At 63.2% G+C, this 18,513-nt stretch overlaps 3 protein-coding genes across 9 annotated transcripts in view; 1 reads left to right on the plus strand and 2 right to left on the minus strand.

The window, feature by feature from the left end:
* The window catches only part of EEF1D (eukaryotic translation elongation factor 1 delta), a 29,816-nt gene extending 19,382 nt beyond the window's left edge, over nucleotides 1-10,434 (minus strand). For 3 of the 4 annotated variants that reach the window (XM_032415664.1, XM_032415665.1, XM_032415663.1), the window contains exons 1-5: nucleotides 10,068-10,434; nucleotides 8,261-8,325; nucleotides 7,538-7,717; nucleotides 6,995-7,207; nucleotides 6,587-6,679 (exon numbers count right to left, since the gene is read on the minus strand). In XM_032415664.1, coding sequence (XP_032271555.1) covers nucleotides 6,587-6,679; nucleotides 6,995-7,207; nucleotides 7,538-7,717; nucleotides 8,261-8,325; nucleotides 10,068-10,167 — 651 coding nt within the window. In that variant the 5' untranslated portion in view covers nucleotides 10,168-10,434. Of the gene's footprint in view, nucleotides 1-4,883; nucleotides 6,371-6,586; nucleotides 6,680-6,994; nucleotides 7,208-7,537; nucleotides 7,718-8,260; nucleotides 8,326-10,067 lie in introns of those variants that run through there. The other variant, XM_032415681.1, reaches the window with a different exon arrangement.
* On the plus strand, nucleotides 62-3,591 carry TIGD5 (tigger transposable element derived 5). The gene has a single exon (XM_032415683.1). It carries the CDS (start codon nucleotides 77-79, stop codon nucleotides 1,862-1,864), a length of 1,788 nt encoding a protein of 595 aa, XP_032271574.1. The 5' UTR covers nucleotides 62-76; the 3' UTR covers nucleotides 1,865-3,591.
* A 486-nt stretch (nucleotides 10,435-10,920) lies between the features above and the next one.
* On the minus strand, nucleotides 10,921-18,061 carry TSTA3 (tissue specific transplantation antigen P35B). Of its 4 annotated transcripts, XM_032415684.1 has the most exons (12): nucleotides 17,947-18,038; nucleotides 16,785-16,941; nucleotides 16,341-16,455; nucleotides 15,035-15,163; nucleotides 14,883-14,956; nucleotides 14,557-14,690; nucleotides 14,396-14,460; nucleotides 13,966-14,032; nucleotides 13,730-13,809; nucleotides 13,478-13,577; nucleotides 12,662-13,218; nucleotides 10,921-10,997 (listed from the first exon to the last, which is right to left on the minus strand). In XM_032415684.1, exons 2-11 carry the CDS (start codon nucleotides 16,928-16,930, stop codon nucleotides 13,163-13,165), a joined length of 966 nt encoding a protein of 321 aa, XP_032271575.1. In that variant the 5' UTR covers nucleotides 16,931-16,941; nucleotides 17,947-18,038; the 3' UTR covers nucleotides 10,921-10,997; nucleotides 12,662-13,162. The 4 variants fall into 4 exon arrangements, with proteins under 4 accessions (XP_032271575.1, XP_032271577.1, XP_032271576.1 ...); XM_032415686.1 differs by lacking the exon at nucleotides 10,921-10,997 and having other exon boundaries at nucleotides 11,009-13,218; nucleotides 16,341-16,492; nucleotides 17,947-18,044; XM_032415685.1 differs by lacking the exons at nucleotides 10,921-10,997; nucleotides 17,947-18,038 and adding an exon at nucleotides 17,506-17,873 and having other exon boundaries at nucleotides 11,010-13,218.
* Between the last annotated feature and the right edge of the window lie 452 nt (nucleotides 18,062-18,513).

Here is an 18,513-nt window from a genome sequence, read left to right on the forward strand (position 1 = left end):
CCCCGCGCCCACCCCGGCCCCCGCCGTGCGGCCGCCGCCCACGGCGCCCGGGCCGCGGCCCCGCGTGGCCGTGAAGATGGCCTTCCGCAAGGCCTACTCCATCAAGGACAAGCTGCAGGCCATCGAGCGCGTCAAGGGCGGCGAGCGGCAGGCCAGCGTGTGCCGCGACTTCGGTGTGCCGGGCGGCACGCTGCGCGGCTGGCTCAAGGACGAGCCCAAGCTGCGCTGGTTCCTGGAGCAGCTGGGCGGCGAGGTGGGCACGCAGCGCAAGAAGATGCGGCTGGCCAACGAGGAGGAGATCGACCGCGCCGTCTACTCGTGGTTCCTGGCGCTGCGCCAGCACGGCGTGCCGCTGTCAGGGCCGCTCATCCAGGCGCAGGCCGAGGCCTTCGCGCGCCAGATCTATGGGCCCGAGTGCACCTTCAAGGCCAGCCACGGCTGGTTCTGGCGCTGGCAGAAGCGCCACGGCATCTCCAGCCAGCGTATCTACGGCGAGGCCGAGCCTCTGGCCACGGGCCCCGCGCCCGGCCCGCCCGTCAAGCAGGAGCCCGCGCAGCCCCCCGGCTCCAGCTCCGGCCCCCTGCCGGACCGGGCCCCGGCCCCGCCGCCCCCCGCCGAGGGCGGCTACGGCGACGAGCAGATCTACAACGCAAACGTCACTGGCCTCTACTGGAAGCTGCTTCCGGAGCAGGCCGCGCCCCTGGCCGCGGGAGACCTCGGCGCGGGGGGCTGCGGCCGGCGCTGGCGGGGTGACCGGGTGACCGTGCTGCTGGCCGCCAACCTGACCGGTAGCCACAAGCTGAAGCCGCTGGTCATCGGGCAGCTGCCGGACCCGCCTAGCCTGCGCCACCACAACCAGGACAAGTTCCCCGCCTCGTACCGCTACAGCCCCGACGCCTGGCTCAGCCGCCCTCTGCTGCGGGGCTGGTTCTTCGAGGAGTTCGTCCCCGGCGTGAGGCGCTACTTGCGCCGCAGCTGCCTGCAGCAGAGGGCCGTGCTGCTGGTGGCCCACCCGCCCTGCCCAAGCCCCGCTGCCAGGGTGCCCGCGCTGGAGGAGAGCGAGGAGACCCTGCGGCGGTGTCGGCCCGAGCCCCTCAGCCCCCCCGAAGAGCTGCAAACGCCGGATGGTGCCGTGCGGGTGCTCTTCCTGTCCAAGGGCAGCAGCCGCGCACACATCCCTGCCCCCCTGGAGCAGGGGGTCGTGGCCGCCTTCAAGCAGCTCTACAAGCGGGAGCTGTTGAGGCTAGCTGTGTCTTGTGCGGGGGGCTCCCCGTTGGACTTCATGCGCAGCTTCATGCTCAAGGACATGCTCTACCTGGCCGGCCTCTCCTGGGACCTGGTGCAGGCAGGCAGCATCGAGCGCTGCTGGCTGCTCGGCTTGCGGGCGGCCTTCGAGCCCCGGCCCGCTGAGGAGCGTGTTGGGCAGCCGGCCGGCCAGGCCGAGGAGGCTGCGGAGCACAGCCGGGTGCTCAGCGACCTCACGCACCTGGCAGCCCTGGCCTACAAGCGCCTGGCGCCCGAGGAGGTGGCCCAGTGGCTGCATCTGGACGACGATGGGGGGCTGCCCGACAGCTGCAGGGAGGAGGCAGGCCCTGGCCGGCCCCCTGTGCTGGCCCCTGCTGCCCCTCTACCCCCAGCCAGCCTACCGTCTGTCGTGGGAGGTGGGGAGGAGGAGGAGGAGGCTGCTGTGCCCACTGCTGGGGAGGCTGTCCGGGGTCTGGAGACAGCTCTCCGGTGGCTGGAGAATCAGGACCCCCGGGAGGTGGGGCCACCAAAGCTGGTGCAGCTGCGCTCACTGATCAGCATGGCCCGGAGGCTGGGGGGCATTGGTCCCTCTCGTGCAGTCCCCGAGGATGGGGTGTGACCAGGCCAGCCTGAGTGGCCCCCCAGCGGCTGTTCTCCTGCTGCACTTGGAGGGAGGAGACACGCACAGTCTTCCATTTCCCCTCCCTCCCTCCCCTGGGATGGCCCACCCCACGCCTCAGGGGGTTCCAGGGATCCTGGCCCCCAGGCTGACTTGGAGGGGCTCTGTTGTGGAGGATCATCCTGCTCCACTGGTCCCCCATTCTCCTGAGGGGAGCTAGAAGAGGGGCCCTGGGCTCATACACCTCCTCCCTGCGCAAGCACACTCATGGTGTCTGTGGTTTTTGCCAGGGTCCCTTGCCACACACACCTGCCACGAACAACGTAGTGCGCTAATCAGAGCAGCTCTCGGTTTTCTGGCCCTGGCCCTTCCTGGGCTCCATGCCTGTCCGTACCTGCTGCCCTCCTCCGGGGTGGCCCATCACATGCACTGGACAAGGGGCCAGCACTCCTGTAAGCCTGGAGCTCTGGTGCTTCATGGTTCCCATGCCACAGCCATGCAGTCTCCATGCGGAGATCTCCATGCGGAGTCCGTTTTTACAGATACCCTGCCTGGGGCCCAGGGTGGTGTCTCATTCCCCAGCCTGGGGCTGCTCTTGGAGGTTGGCTCTATAGAGGCTGGGAAGGGAGGATGGTGCCCAGCAGTTGGGGATCCTGAGGTTCCAGATGCAGCAGCAAGTGTAGATTTCTGTTCCACTGGGATTGTTAGTTTTCCTTAAGAAAATTCCATTCCCAAACTGCTCTCTTATTCTAGGGGGTTAGCAGCCTTCTAGACTTGGGCCCCTGGTGACTTGGCCAATGACTGAGCAAGCTCCCTGGACCGGCAACCAGGCCCAGAGCCACGCCATCTACCCGGAGCGGGCCTGCGACACTGACAGCCATACGGGGATGATCCTAGTGCCTTAGTGCTCCTCCACTGGAACTCCTGGCACTGCCAAGGGCATGGCTGAGGAGCTGCTTCCCGTGGCCCCAGGGACTGGGCTTCTGAGTGGCTCCGTTTGAGAGGAGGAGGAAAGGGTTCATGTGTCACTGGCCAGCTCTAGGTTCAGAGTCCGGCGGTGCCCGGGCCTCCGAGGGACGGCCTTGGGGGAGGTGCTGCCCAGAGCGCTTGTGAGAGGCGGGGGCCAGGTCTGAGTGCTGCCTGCCTCCGTCCTCCCTTCACCCCCACCTGCCCCACATCCTCCAGCAGTAGCCAGGCGGCTGCAGGCACACGGTGTGTCCGTGGGAGGGGACAGCTGGAGGGAGCCCCCAGAGCAGCTTCCCACGAGTCTGAGAACATAAGTTGTTCCGTGGAACTGTCCCCGGTCAGAGTGTGTGTGTGTATCATATCCATGTATCTCAAATCTGAAAGCTGAGGGAAGGCGTGAAGAATTTGGGAGCAGGGCCCCTCTGGCCCCTCCACTCACTAGCTGTCTCCAGCCCGCGCCCCTGCAGGCGCCTCTGGCCGTCTGTGGCTGCCGTCTGTGGCTGGCCCTGGGACTCTAACCCAAGCAGCTGGCACGGGGCTTCAGGAAGTCTTACCTTTTGTAACATCCGATGGCAACTCAGGGACCTAGGGCTGGGAGGCCCTGGCCTCTGCTCTGTCAGGCGTGCCCCCGGGGGGAGTCTGGAGAGGCAGACCTCAGGGCCCCCATGGGCACTGGGCAAGGGTGCACCTGGGACCCGAGTCTCTCTCTGCAGAATGGCTGAACACTCACAGCAGCAAAGGTTGCTGCTCTTCCCAAAAGTGGCTCTTGGTCAGGATCATCGTTAGGGCATCCAGTGGGCTTGGCAGCGGGCTGGGGAGGGGAGGCACATGGATGAAGACAAGCCGGTGTGCAGGCCCTGCTAAAACTGCCCTTGACCTGCATGTTCTGTGGGGATGAGACTAAGCTGCAACCCTCAGAGGGAGCCGTCTGAGAGGCATGGCCTTGCCCAAGGGGGCTACATGGCCTGGGAAGCCACCCCCAGACAGCCGGGGGGGCTGCAGGGCACCATGTCGGCATGTGGTGAAGGGAAGAGCGTGCCCTCCAGGGACCCCCAGCCCAGGTCCCAGCCCAGCAAGTCAGGATTGCCGCGGGGAGCCCGGGAGGGGGGCTGGGCGCTGTTTGTGCCCAGATAAGGGTGCCCACAGGCTAGCCTTGACTCCAGGGGCGTGTCCTTGAGGACCATGGGCTTTTGGGGTGCATGCTCTGTTGAGGGGCCTTTTCACACCCATCCTTGAGGGAGGAATTCACCCAGTCAGGTGGGCCCAACGTGCTTTATAATAAAGGTTCATGTCAATTTCATATGCATCCCTGTTCTAAAGTCTTATTTTAATATATTTTTTTGAATTTTGGCAGATATTCTTATTTAAATAATCTCTACACCAAACGTGGGGTTGAACTCATGACCCCGAGGACCAAGTTTCATGCTCTACTGCCTCAGCCAACCAGGTACTTCTTAAGTCTTAATTTTGTAATTTTTGACCCAATGCTTAGATCTAGAACACCTCATAATTTGAAAATGTAAAGAAGATATAAACCACGGATGAAAGGGGAAATTCTATCCCCCGCTCTCTTGACAAAGTAACCTGAGTGTTGGGCTAGGTGAGTGTGTCTGGCCGATGATCATGCTGTAGCCCTGGCCCCCAAAGCCACTCTCACCACTCCTGTCCTGTCCAGGCCCATCGCCACCTGGGGCACGGCTGCCCTTCCAGCTGGGCCGGGGGCTCACCGAGGCGCCTCTCATTCTGTGAGTGGCCCGCTCACGGCAGGGCTGGCCAGAGGTGCGTCTTCTGCCACACAAGCCAACCCACCCAGGTTCTCGGAGACTGTATGGGAAGACGCATCGCTGAGCCCACCAACGTACACTGGAGGATGAGGCTGGGCTAGGGAGGAAGCCAAAGACTACCCATGCAGAGCTTTCAGATGCTGGTGCCGCACAGCCAGGGTGGGTGACCTCTGCCCCCACACCACCTGCTCCCAGGTCTCAAGCCTCAGCTCAGATGTCCTTCCAGGCCCTTGCAATCTGCTTTATCAGCCTAGATATCAGTCACTCGGTGCTAGCAGACAGTGCCTTTATTCCCATCTCACAGATGAGTCAGGTGTGGAAATGGCCTCGGGCTGACCCTTCTAACCGGTGGAAGGGCCAGTTGGCCAAGAAAGGACCACGGCGGGGAGGGGGGCAGCAGGTCTGGGGATGTGCGTGGGAGGACAGGCCGAAGGCTGGGGATAGAGGACGGGAGCGTGAGCAGGGGGAGCACTGCTGTGGGGGGTGCTATCAGCCACGTACAGATAGGGCTGATTTGCTTCAAGTCTCAGCTGGTAAACTGGAGGCAGCTTGCTCCACTTTGTGGCTGGCCCAGTCTCAGTAGGCCACCGGTGGAAGTGAGGGGAGCCCCAGCACTCCGGGGCCTTCGTGGGGTGGGGAGGCTCCAGGAGTCTTGGGGGCAGTGTGGGGGGAAAGAGGCAGGCAGCCCATCCTCCACCCAAAGGCCCCATGGCCTTGGTGTGGGACCCAAGTTCCTGGCTTTCCTGGCCAGGGATGTGCCGAAGAGCCATGTCCTGCAGTCAGAGGCCAGGCCAGGAGACCCTCCAGGACAACCCAGGGAACGGTCATCAGGGCCGGCTCTACCTGCCACTTGCCAGGAGCTTAGCTGGGGGAGGGGGCCCACACCCAGCTGAAGCCAAGTCCCCGTTCTGCAGCCGGCTAGGCCCAGCCTCCCTGCACTGGCCTGCTGCTGATCAGCACTGCGGCCCACCCGCCCAGGGCTCTGTTCGTGGGGGCTCCCCAAGGGAAGGACCCGGTGCAGCTCCTCCTGAGCCAGGCAAAGAGCAAAGGGCAGCCAGCCCCGTTGTTTTCTCGGGGGCTAGCTCCCTGTGGGTGACGCCCCCCGCCATGGCAGGTCAACCCGAGGACAAGACCGATGTGGGGGCCTACCAGTGCTGGCTTCACTGAGGAGGAGCCGGTCTCTTGTGCAGTGTCTGGGTGCCCCCCCCGCCCCCGCCCCCGAGCTGGCTGCAGTCAGAAAGCTGTCGGAAGGGCCTACTCAGCTGCTCCAGCAGCAGCCCTGCTCCTGCCCTCAACCCACCAGCTGAGCACACGGGGCACCTGGCCAGCACGTCCCCAGACCTGACGGCGGGCCACTGCCACGGTGCCTTCTGCCCTGCGGTGGGGGGGGGGGGGGGGTTCCCATGGTGAGGGGATCCCCTGCCTGAGAAACCTTCCAGTCCTGTCCCTTCTCATTTCCTCGTGTGGAGGTCGGGGGGCAGCCAGGAGGCTCCTGCGTGGTGGGGGAGCTGCAGTCCTGGGGAAGGGGGAAGGAAGGAGGGACTGGGGGCAGCCCACAGCCCGTGCCTGTTCCCTACTTCCCGCTGAGCTCCCTGGCCCGGGAGGTGGCAGCCTCTACGGCACTCATGGTGGCGGCCCGAAGCCCACCCTGCTCCAGGGCGTGCAGCCCGTAGATGGTGGTGCCGCCCGGCGTGCACACGTCTGTCCGCAGCTGAGCTGGGTGCTGCCCCTTCTGCTGCAACATCTTAGCTGTCCCCTGGGGAGAGGGGCCCTGGGGGTGACTCAAGGGAAGCGGGCAGCCCGTTCTCCAGCTCAGCCCCACGTAGCCTGCTTCATCATGGGTCCACCCCCCACCCCCCTCCCAGATCTTCGTCCAGGCTTCTTGGGCCTGCTGTCCCCCTTCCCGCTGCTCCTGGGAGACATAGCAGCCCATCCCTTTTCACAGGACCCCGCGGGGGCCGCCCTCACTCACCAGCAGGGTCTGAGCGGCAATGCGGTGGGCCAGGCCACCTGGCATGCCCATCTTGATGGCACCTTCGGCCAGGGCCTCGGAGAAGGCACACACCTGTAGCAGAGGGGGGTGGAGACTGTCAAAGCCAACACTCTCCTGCACATAACACCCGGTCTGGAGAAAGCTCAGAACCTTCAGGAACATGGCCCAGAGCACTGGCCACCAGTGCAGGAACTAGGGCTGAGGCTTGAGCCCAGGGGTCTGACTGGACAAAGGCCCAGGAAGGCAACGACGTAGCAGAGAGTAGAGCTCACAGGCAGCCCGGGAACCAAGTCATCGAATCCCACAGGCTGGGGTCATTGCAGGGACTTGAGAAGTCTCCGCTTTGCCAAGGGCTGACCTGGGGCTGGGGCATGAGACAACACTCACGAAGGCCACCCCGCTGCCGCTAAGGCCGGTGTGGACGTCCACGTGGGCCTCCGGTACTTCCTCGCACTGCCCACACGCCTCCAGCAGGCTCCGCAGGAGCTTGGCCTCGCTGCTTCCGGCGTGGCGGCCCCGTGCCATCACCATGGCCCCCTCCTGCACCATGCAGGGCAGGTTGGGTGAGACCCGCAGCACCCGTGCGGTCGGGGGCAGCAGCTGGTCAGAGAGAAGCTGGAGTCAGGGATCATGTGGGATTGGCCCCCTCAGGCAGACCCAGGCCTCAGCCAGCTGTGGGCTCCCTCCCGTGTCCTGGCTGGGGTGCCAGCAGGAACCTAAGCCCCAGGCCCCTTGGTCACCTGGCCACCTCTTTGGGCTGGGGTTGGTCTGGGAGGCTGTCTGTCACAGGTTTCACCCATCCCACCTTCCTAAAGGGCTAAACCCAGGCTGGCACCAGTCTGGGATGGCAAAGGGTGGGAAGTTCTGACCAGCAGAATGGACTCTGAGGTCAGAGCCTCAGCTCCCACATAACCCCCACAGGCAACTCACCTCTTCCAGGGTGCTCAGAGAGACCCCGGCAGCCACAGACACCAAGATGTGCTTAGCGGTTACCACAGGGGCCACCTCGGCCAGGACAGTGGGCAGGACATGAGGCTTGGTAGCAAAGAAGACCAGCAAGCAGTTCTGCAGAACCTCCTGGTTGGAGTGGGTGGTCCGGCAGCCCAGAGCCTGCAGTGGGGACAGTGGGATCAGGGCTGGGGTAAATGGGACAGCCTCCTAGACCATGGCCCTTCCTGCTGGAGGCCACCCTGCATTCCCAGGGGTCCCCATGGGTCTCTCCCATTGCAAATGCCTGCACCACCCCCACTCCCAAAGCCCAAGACTCACCCAGACCATCCATTCTTGCTCAGGACCAATCCTGCACCTCACAGGACCCCTGATGTCAGCACTTCCTTGTGCCCTCTGACCCCAGTGAGTGCCCACAACCATCTCTGCCCCCAACACACGTGTACACATGTGCATTTACATGAGCGCACACACACACACACACACACACACACACCCTTCACTCTGCCTTAGCCTTCCCCAACCTTGGCTTTCCTCCTGGTCTTTGACCTCCCCTTCCCCAGCCCAGCCCGGCCTGTCTCAAAAGTTTAGCTAAATAAGCAGCACTTCCCTGGCCCCAAGAACTGTCTCAGAGGGACAGGGGCCAAGAGCCACCATGAGCCCCCCAGAAAAGCCTCAACTCAGAAGAGCTGGGGCCCAGCTCACCTGGAAGTGACAGAGGTTCCTGTCAGTTGGTGCACTGGCCAGTATGTGCTCAGCTTCTAGTTTTCCTGGAGAGAAAAGCAAAAGCAGAAGGGTTTGTGAGGAGGTGGAGTGGAAGGAAGGAAGAGCAGGAACCAGCCTGGCCTGCCCCTTCCTGAAGGGCCTCTCATGCTCAGCCATCCTGGCCCCTAGCCGGCCTGACACTCTGTGAGAACCCAAGGGCCTGGCAGGGGCGTTTGGTGCACCCAGGACCAGGTGCTCAGCTCCATTCTATCCTGCTTGTCAGTCATCACCACCTGCCTGCTGCTGCTGAGTCCACGGGGGGCTAGATGCAGGGGCCCGGAGCTTGCCTAGTCTCACGAGGACACAGCCTCCGGGGACAGGAAGGCTAGGGTGGAGGAGGGGGCACGGTGGGGAGGGGGGCCCAATAGGGGCTGAGCTTCCCTGGGTGTTGGGGTTACGTCTGTGCTGGGATGTCCAAGCAGAGGCTAAGAGCCCATTGGGTAGAAATCACCTGCATTTGTGGCGTACAGGGCTGGGAGATTAAGTTTCTGCAAGGTCTAACAGGAAGGCAGAAGCGCACCTCACAACCTGAACACAGAGCCAGTCGGTCAGGCCAGTGACAGCACCACGCATGCCTCCACACACCAGTACTGTGTTCAATATTGAACCTGTACAGCCCTGGGAGGACGGCGGTACTGCCAGGTTCTACAGGTCAAACACCTGAGACGTGCACTCAACTATGTTCCGATGATTTGGGCCCTTCTGAACCTTGACAGAGGCTGAAGACAGAAAGCCAGCCCATAACTTGCACGTCAAGGTTTCTAAAACCCGTGGAGTAAGACCAGGACAGCACTGCCCTGCCTTGCAATAAACCAGTGGTTCTCCACCCGGGAAGTTTGTGCCCTCCAACCCCAGGGGACGTGTGGTAACCCCTGGAGACAGCTTTGGCTGTCATAATTGGGGGATGCTACTAACATCTAGTGGGGAGAGACCAGGAAAGTGGCTAAACACCCTACAATGTGAAGGATGGAGAATTATCCCAACCCAAACGTCCACAGTGCCCCCGTGGAGAAAACCTGCAGCCTGCCACCGCAGTGGAGCTGGCACAGGAGGAGAAAATAGAATCGGAGTCTCAAAGGTCAACCCACTGGACCCAGGCAGCAGACCAGAAGTTAGTGGGAGATTCCAGGCTCTAAGGTAGTGCTGTCCGAGGGAAATACCACCGGAGCCAAATACCTAACTTCACATTTTCTAGTAGTCACATTAAGCAAGTAAAAGAGAAAGATAAAGTTAACTCTAATACGTTTTATTTAACCCGGTGTAAACAAAATACTACCCTTCCAAATACTGGTTTTAGTCAGCACTAAAAATTACTCAAATATGTTACTTTCTCGTTTTTTGTGTGTGCTACATCTTCCAAACCCGACAGATTTTATTCTACAAACTCGCAGCACATCTCAGGTGCTCTGTGGCCCCACGTGGCTCATGGCCCCTGCGGGGACAACCAGCTCTACGCCACCCACGCACACCCCTCGCTGCTGTGCTGAGGAAGCGGAGTCCGCAGGGGCAGCGTCCGCGATCCGCCCTGGCCCACGCCCGCCCGGCCGGCGCCGCTGCACCCTGAGGACCCCGCGCGGAGGGCTCCCTTGTGGCCCTCGCTCCTCGCCCAGGAGCTCTGCGGGATGCATCCCTCCAGGCAGGTGAGCAGCGCACAGGTGAACCCTACCCTCGCACACCTGCCGCGCGTCGGACGCCCGCTGGCTCCCACTCCCGGGAACCCACGCGCCCCACTCCCGCGGCGCCCCACCTGCTCGGATGAAGCCCTGCGCGATGGCCTCCGCCATACGTCCCGCGCCCACGAAGCCCACGCGAAGCGGGTCCATCCCCTGCGTCTCCGCCGCCGCCATCTCGCCACGGCCTGGCCTGGCCTTGCCCCGCCCCACGCCCTCGGCCCCGCCAATGGGCTACGCCGCCCCGCCCCTGTCATCGCCGATTGGCTACCGGGACTTTACGCCCCGCCCACTCCCTTCCGGGCTCCGAGCTCTAGGTTCGCTCAGCAGCGAGTCCCTCCCTATGCTGCTCATTGGCCCGAGAGAGCGAGGGGCTGTGGGGCGCCGCGTGGGGCGGGGCGGGGCACCCTATAGTCCTCGCGGTGCCCCACGAATGGCCGAGGACGTGGCACCTGTGCCGAAGGCGAGAGGGCAGCTTGAGAGGCTCCACTCAAAGGCGAAGGGTCGGAAAGGGTGGGGTTCCTCTGACTCTGTCCCGGAGGTCCGCGCCCTGGAGCGTGCCTGGTGGGTGTCCCTCGCGGGGACGCTGCAGAGTCTGGGAAAGCACTGGCGGGTGGCCGCTGGGCAGCTTAACTTCCAGGAGGAAGCATCCGCCCTGATTCTGATGAAAGACCGGGGCAGGCAAGGTCCGGACCCTGGCCCACCATCAGGACATGTCAGGAGCTGGGGAGCGAAGCCCTGCCAGCCTTAGGCCGGTTTCCCTGGGTGGGAGCCGCGTCCTCAGGGCGCCCTGGTTCTCTGGAGCCTGGGAGTGTACTCAGGTGCGGAGGGCAGGGTTGCCTGGTCGGGGCTTGTTGTCAGCCCCTCTCCAAGCTGCAGCGGGTCCGGGTGACAGCATAACCTGGGCACGGCCAGTGAAATGTGTGAGCAGGGGCCTGTCGCTTTTCCGGATTAGAGGAGCTCCTCCAGCCAGCCTGGATCCTGGTTTTCCTGGGCCTCCCAGGCTGCTGCAAGAAGGCAGGAGAGGCCTTCCTGAGGCCTGGGTCCCCAGCGGAGACCTGGCCCATCTTGCTGGTCCCAGGGGCATGCGGGGTGCGGATGGAGTGCTTGGCCGTGGCAAGAGGCCATGTTTGAAATGAGGGGAGGGTAGGGGTGGGAGTACTTTAATTTGTAACTGACACAGGAAAAATAAGGCTTGAAGATCTAAGATTGTAGTTTTTTTTTTTTAAGATTGCATTTTAAAAATGTTTTGTTATTCTAAACTCTACTTTGACACAGTCTAAGCTCTTCAACAATAAAATCCCCTCATTCATTCAACACTACCCCCACAGCGTGTGGGCCCTGCTCTGGGCTGGTGATGAAGGCCATACAGCAGCAGGGTATAGGCAGCGGAACCTGCACTTGGAGGACCTGCATTCTGGCTGGGGACACGGCCCCTCCGCAGGAAACACACACACATACTCACAGCAGTAGAGGGTGGCTCATCAGGACACACAGCCACGATCTATGTCCCGCCAGGTGTGTCCAGGCCTCTCTCCTAGGCTGGGCCTCCCTCCGTATGTTTTCACATGGCTGACTCTGGCACCACCCCCTCCCTGAACCCTGACATGAGCAGAGCCTTCATTCACAGAGGGCTGGAGCCCAGCGAACACACAGTGAAGGCTGACCCAGGTCCTAGAGCTCCAAGTCCTGCGGGGAGGGAGAGGCTCCGGGCATTCCCAGAGAAGCACACAGGAATCCCCCAGCAGAGTGGGCACTCAGAGAAAGCAACACATCAGTTGAGGCCGAAAAGGTGGGGGAGGCACTGACAGGAAGGTCCTGGGCCAGGCCCAGAGGAGCCCTGGGGGGTAAACACTGCAGCTTGCTGGGGGAGAGCCCTGGGGGGTAAACACTACAGCTCGCTGGGGGAGAGCCCTGGGGCGTAAACACTGCAGCTCGCTGGGGGAAGAGGGTGGGTGCAGATGGGCACAGGGACAGAGGTGGGAAGCCATGCCTGGCACAGGGAAGACAGCCAATACTGCCTGAACAGAGGAAAGAATTAACACGACGCCAGGCACTTCTGGGGTCAGAAGAAAGCTGGGAGCCACCAGCATGAGGATGATGAAGGGTGACCCAGAAGAGAGGGGACCTGAGAGGAGGGCCGGCCTGGAGCCAGGGAAGGTATCTCAGGGCTTTGGAGTTGGGCACTCCTGGGTCCACACCCCAGCAGTGCCTGGCCACCCTGGGGACTTGGCTGGATTCCTGCTGAGAATGGGGAGGTCTGTGCTGCTCACCCCTACCCACCAGGCCCAGCAGGCCCTCCTTTGTGACACTTGTTACTGTCCAGGGGAGAAGGGCAGGCCAGGCCCCATCACAGGCTGCCACCTGAGGGCCAGGGAGGTGAGGGGCCAGCCTGGTACAGCTCTCTCCTGGGGTCTGTTCACCACCCTCCGCTTGGATCCATCCACATGCCTACTCAGCCTGTCCAAATCCAGGACCAGCTTTGTCCCGCAAAGTCCAGGTGCTGACAGGTAGGCCCAGGGAGTTCAGGTCACCCAGCCTGCATATGACCTCATGTGGAAAGGCCAAGCTGAGCCCACACCACCCGCTGGGACTGCCACAGCTACCCTGCCCTGCGTCCCCACCGACCGACTGTCCACCGCCTCTCCCCTGCAGCCCGCCTGCTTCTCACCTGCACACCCACTTGGCCAGCCGCTGCTGCCCTTCCACTCCAGGGACAGTGAGCCACCCTGGCCCAGTGTCTCTCCAGAGCTGAGCAGTCAGCAGGTGAACGGTAGGTCCTGGGGTCAGCCAGGCTCAGGGAGACAGTGCCTGTGTGTGTGTTGGGGTGGGGGGGGAGGGGAGGAATGGCTGGCACAGAGCTTTTGGGGCCAGGCCTGGGAAAATGGACTTTATTAGCTCCCAGGGAGTGGGAGAGCAGGATCAGAAGGGGACACACTCGGGACCCTGGGACTGGTGTTGGGGAGCAAGGTGCTGGGAGAACCTGGCCAGGCCTTGGTTTCCCTGAGGACAGACAGGAATGGTGGCCCCACTGCACAGCTGCCCAGAGCCGCCCTGGTGGAGGGGAGAACGTGGGCCCAGATTGCTGGGCAGTGCCCTCCACTCCTGCAGGGTCTGAGGGTGCTGCCTCCGGGGCCTTGGGGACAGCCCGCGCCTGCTCCCACACTGTGCTTCACTTCCGGGCCTGTTCGTAGTTGTGGGTGAACCAGGCACAGGTCTCCTTCACAGCTGCAGAGGCGGGCAGGTAACAGGTGGTGGCAGGTGAGGGCTGGGGCTGCACTGATCTCCACTGGAGGAGATGGGGAGGGCAGAGGCCCCAGCGACACATGCAGTCACCCCTTCTGTGTCCTTCCTCCCTGATAAAGGTTTGGACTCCAAACCCTGAGGGTGTGTGCAGCTTGAAGTAGAGAAGCCAAAGCCAGGAAGGAGGGGATAGGAGGTCTCGCGGGATGGGGTGGGAGAGCCAGGGGAGGACCAGGGGGCTCACCCTGCTTGAAGGGTGTAAACCGGAAGTCGGGCAGGTAGGTCCGAAGCTTGCCGTTACTGGCCGTCTTCTTAAACTGCCCATCTGACTTGGTTGTATCAAACTAGGTGCCTGGTCAAGGCCACAGCAGAAGGGGCACCCCCCGTGCCTGCCTGCCCTTGAACCTCTTCTGCCTTCCCCAGGGGGAGCACCACCCCTCCTCTCTCCAGTGGCCAGGGGGAGAGCCATCTTGGGTGCGTCAGAGCCAAAGGATACGGTGACCTCCCCATGAAAGTCCATGGCCTCCACCACGGCTTCAGCTGCCTCCTGGATAGAGACCTCATCCTCCTCGCCCACTGTGGGGAGTGGGGTGCCAACAGCCAGGTCAGGCCTCCTCTGCCCGGGCTTGCTGTCACCCAGCCCCCGACAATACTGTCATTCCCCACCTAGCTGCTCTCAGGACAGACGTGGGTTTGGTCCTGCTCTAGTGGCAGAGGCCAAAGGGTGCCCACCTGATAGGATGATGGGCTCCACTTCATTGTACTCCCGCAGGACCCAGATAAAGAGCCGGGCCAGGTCCTAGAAGTCAAAAAGGGTCAGAGGCCACAAGTTATGGCCACATGGGGCCACAGGCCACCCCTCCTAAGTGCCCCTGCTCAGTGAGGACACAGCCCGGGCTCCACTGGGGCCAGAAGTCTCTCCCTTTGGGCAGCTCTTAGCCAGCTCACCAACAGAGAGTTGTGTCTCTCACTGAGCTCAGTGCTGCACCTGGCGACTCCCATGAGGCCAGGTGCCTACAGCGACCCAGGGGGGGACCAGTGACTGCTCCTCCGGAGGCTCAGCCTGGACCCCGGCTCTTTTACCAGGCTCCCTCAGGCTACGGCCTTCCCACAAGCAGCATGGCAGGCCAGGAAACGTTTGGGTGGAGAGCTAGGCACCAACCAGTGAGTAGATGAACTGCCTCCGTGGCTTTCCAGTGCCCCACACCGTCAGGGCGGAACCGCTGCCTGCAGATTTAGGGAGGGGGCAGCTGTGGGGGGGCTGTGCCCGCCACCACCCCTCCTCCCAGCTGCGGCCCTGGGGCCCCACAAGCAGGCACTCACTCTTGGCCAGGTGCACCTTGTGGATGAGGCCAGGCAGCACGTGGCCATCCTCAATGTTGAAGTTGTCGTGGGGCCCGAAGACGTTAGTGGGGATGACAGCGGTGAAAGTGCAGCCATGCTGCTGGAAGTAGGCCCTGCAAAGTCCCAGCATCTCTTCCGGCCCTTGCCCTGGGACCACTGACCCACCGCACCCGCCCTGGCCTCATGGATGGAAAAACCGGAGGCCGGCAAAGAGGGGCCATGAAGTGTGGGAGCCCTGCGGGGGAACCCTCTGGGCCCTCCTCCCTTTTCCTGTCGGGTCTCGGCTGGGCACGCGGGCGGAGGACCTGTTCTGCACGTCGATCATCCTCTTGGCGTAGGAGTAGCCAAAATTGCTGCTGTGCGGTGGCCCGTCGTGGATCTAGGAGAGCAGGGGAGGCCTTTGCTTTCCTGGCCCCGCCCCCGTCGGGCCCCGTCCCCGTCGGGCCCCGCCCCTCACCATAGTCTCATCGATAGGATAGGTGGTCTTGTCCGGGAAGATACAGGTAGACAGGCAGGAAACCACCTTACGCACGCCCACCTCGAAGGCCGAGTGCAGGACGTTGTCGTTGATGTGCACGTTTTTCCTCTGGCGTGGGCGGGGGGGGGGGGGGAGAGGGGGAAGGGTGGGAGGGCAGATGCAAGCCCCTCCAGGCAGGACTTCAGTCCTTACCTGCTCCTCCAGGGACAGAAGCAGGACACACTCCGACCCCTCCCACGAGGGCAGCACCTGAACCAGTTTACCCTAACTGCTTCCTGGGACAAGGCAAAACCTCCCAGCATAGACCTTCCAGAAACCATGGAAGCCTGTTACCTCCTTAGCAGGCAGTCCTTCTACCCCACCCCACCCCTGGGCTCTGGGAGGGGGGCTGGAGGACAGGACCACACCCCCTAGCTCAGGGCTGGACCTCACCCACACAGGCTGCTGAGGGCAGGCACCATCTGGCCCTGGGCAGGGATGGGGAGAAGTGGCCCCTCCATTCCCCTACCCCAGAGGAGCCTACCCAACTATACCACCCAGTAGCAGGGAAGCCACCAGCCCTACTCCTCCCCAGACCCCACTTTCTCTGGATCCTGGGAGGAAATTGGGCATTTGCACCGCTCTTAGGAGTGGGAGAGATGGCCACTAGGCAGCCTTCTGGGAAGACTGCTACTGAGACAAGGAGAGCCCTGGGGTGACAGGGGCCTTGGGCAGAATCTAATCTGAGCCTCTGCCATCCCTGTGCCCGATGCAGGGCTGAATCATACCAAGACCAGATGCCCAGAGATGGTGGGGCCAACCCTCAGGGGCACAGCCTGGCGGGAGCCAGGCTATAGGCAGAGCCCTGCTCTCTTCCTGCCCCTTCCACCATACCTCATGCCCCCAGGCTAGATGCCTCAGACCCAGAGCCCAGCTCACATCTCTGCACCCCAGAATGCGTGGTGGCCCTGGTTCAGTGCAGCTGGAGGAGCAGGAGGGTCTAGAGGCCCAGAGGGCTAAGGGGGTAGAAATTAACCCTACCTAGGTCAAACAGCAAATACTGGTTTCTCTCAGTTCCCGCAACCCCCCGGTCAGCTCCATGGCTTTTCCTATTGGGCCAAATGCCCCCAGGCTCACCTGCATGCCCATGGACCTACCAAGCAAGTGTGGATCATTGGGGACTCCACAGGGACTGCCCCCACCAGGTTGTGCCAAGTCTGACCCTCAGGGACTTCCTGGGGCCAAAACATAAGCATGGGGAGCCTACCAAGAAGTTGCTAGTGCTCCATGGGGCCCTCTCACTTACCCAGAAGTCCAGGTTGTATTTGATATTCCGGAACAGGCCCCCCACCATTGCAGCAAGGTGGATGACATGGGTGGGCTGGACCTTTTCAAACAGGGCTCGGGTCTGTGCAGCGTCCCTGGGAGGAGCCAGGCCATCAGAGGCCCCCTGGAGGCCTGAGGGAAGGAACTAGCACCCTGGGGTTGGGGTGCTGGTGGCAGGGGGCAGGGCTGATGGCAGGAGGGGCTGCTAAAAAGGAAAGTGGCCAGTTCAGGCACTGGCTGTTATGAAGGTGTGGGCTTCCAGGAATAGATGTGAGGATGTTTGCCTAGAAGCAGAGCTGCACACACCCAAGCCAGGCCAGCCACCTGGAGGGAAAAACCCAAACATGAGGCTACCAGGCTCAGGGACAGGGCTGGCCTGGAGCTCTGAGTCTGGAGGGTTTGCTCCAGGGATGGGTCCACTCACGTGAGATCAGCGTCCTTGGAGGAGACGAACACCCAGTCCTCTCCAGGCAGCCCAGCTCCATCTGCTACCACCTCTTGGATGGCTCTGCCCACCAGGCCAGATCCACCTGTCACTAGGATTCGTACTGATCCCCCAGGCTCACTCATGTTGGTTGCACCTGTGGGGGCAAATAGTGGGAGGCAGATGGAACCCCACTCCCTGGAGATGCCCCTGTTTGGGTCACTACCCTTAGCACTGGACCCCACAGCAACCATCCACGGGCTAGCCCAGGGTTTCCTGTGGCAAGCGGAACAGGATGAGACACCCCCCCCCCCCCCCCCCCCCCCCCGGCCCCGCGGCCACCGGGGCCCCCCCCCCCCCCCCCCCCCGCCCCGGGGATGACAGAGAGCCTGCTGGGCACCACAGAGACCCCGGCTGGCCTGAGTCTTCCCCTCCCAGCCCCATTCCCTAGGGAGCCCTCTGCCTAGATCTGCACAGGGGCCTTGGGGCTCCCACCCACCCAAGAGAGCCTGGTTCCAGTCTCTGCCCTGCAGGCCCAACCCAAGACCCACACTGGGCCAAGAAAGGGGACAGATGGCACATCTTGAGCTGACAAGTGGGGAGGCAGACAATCTTGGGGTTGGGGGCTCCTGGCCCATATCATGAAGGTTACTCCCAGCCAAAGCTCTCATGCCACAAGCAAGGAAGGGGCAGCGCGCTGTGTTTGCAGTTGGGTGCCCACCCGCGGCCAGCTGGTCCAGGAGAGCCTTCGCCAGCCTAGTTCCTCCCGGGCAGGTGGCGCTTCCGGCTCAGAACTGGACAGGCCTCAGGGCGCCACCACCCTTAAGGAGTCTATCCCTGGGGCTGAAAATCTGCCTGGGCCCCTGCAGCATGACTCTGACCCGGCTGCAGGGCCCCAGGGCCAGCATCGCCGGGAGGGGATACTGCCCCGACATCGGCTGCTCCCGACCGCGCGGGCAGTGCAGCAGCAGGCCGGCGAGGAAACACCACCGCTGCTCGGACTCGTCCCACGCCACTTCCATGCCCACGGCTCCCCTTCCACGCCCTCGGAGTCCCGGCACCCCTCAGGACTCTCCGGCTGTCAGGGAACAGCCAGGGTCTGGGCCCCGGCTCGCCACGCCGGGTTTGCCGCGGGGACCCTCGGCGCCTGGCGCCGTCTCACCTGCGCCCTGCCCCACCTGCCCGTCGCCCGGAGAGCGGCTTCCGGCAGGGCTAGAGTCTCCAGCCGCGCGCGCTGGCCAGGTGGAGGGGGCGGGACCGGGAGGGCACCGGTGGGCCTGCCCTCCGCACTCTGGGAAATGTAGTCCTCGGGGACGCCCCGGGCGCTGCTGGGAAGTAGTCCGGGAACGCGCAGCAGTCTGGGAAATGTAGTTCTCGAGGCTCTGCCTCGGCCGGGCGGGTCCCGCCGCGGCTGCCTCCGGGTGCGGGGCGGAGACCCCATTCGCCCCTCGGGGGAGGGTGGGCGGTGGGAGAGCAGGGGAGGCTCCGTGGCGCTGGGACTCCCCAACCTCAGGACTGGGGAGCAGCAGGCGCTGGTCCACGGCTCCCGGGACGGCGACCGTCGGCGGGCCGGCCTCGGGGGCTGAGGCGCCCTCTGCTGGGTCTGAAGGGATGACGGCGGCCGGCGCGCTGTCCGGGACGGGTCCTTCGGGCCCCCCGGTGGCAGCCCCGCCCGGTCCCTCGGGCCCCCGGTGGCAGCCCCGCCCGGTCCCTCGGGGCCCCCGGTGAC

The sequence above is a fragment of the Phoca vitulina genome, unplaced genomic scaffold, assembly GCF_004348235.1.
Source record: "Phoca vitulina isolate PV1807 unplaced genomic scaffold, GSC_HSeal_1.0 scaffold18, whole genome shotgun sequence".
Taxonomy (NCBI): Eukaryota; Metazoa; Chordata; class Mammalia; order Carnivora; family Phocidae; genus Phoca; species Phoca vitulina.

Coding starts and splice junctions, on each gene's coding strand:
- TSTA3 (XM_032415684.1), bottom strand. CDS start 16,930: ATGAGTGAGCCTGGGGGATCAGTACGAATCCTAGTGACAGGTGGATCT. Junction 14,691..14,882: donor ATGATCGACGTGCAGAACAG/GTCCTCCGCCCG, acceptor GGGACTTTGCAG/GGCCTACTTCCAGCAGCATG. Junction 13,578..13,729: donor ACTTTCATGGGGAGGTCACC/GTATCCTTTGGC, acceptor CCAGGCACCTAG/TTTGATACAACCAAGTCAGA.
- TIGD5 (XM_032415683.1), top strand. CDS start 77: ATGGCCTTCCGCAAGGCCTACTCCATCAAGGACAAGCTGCAGGCCATC.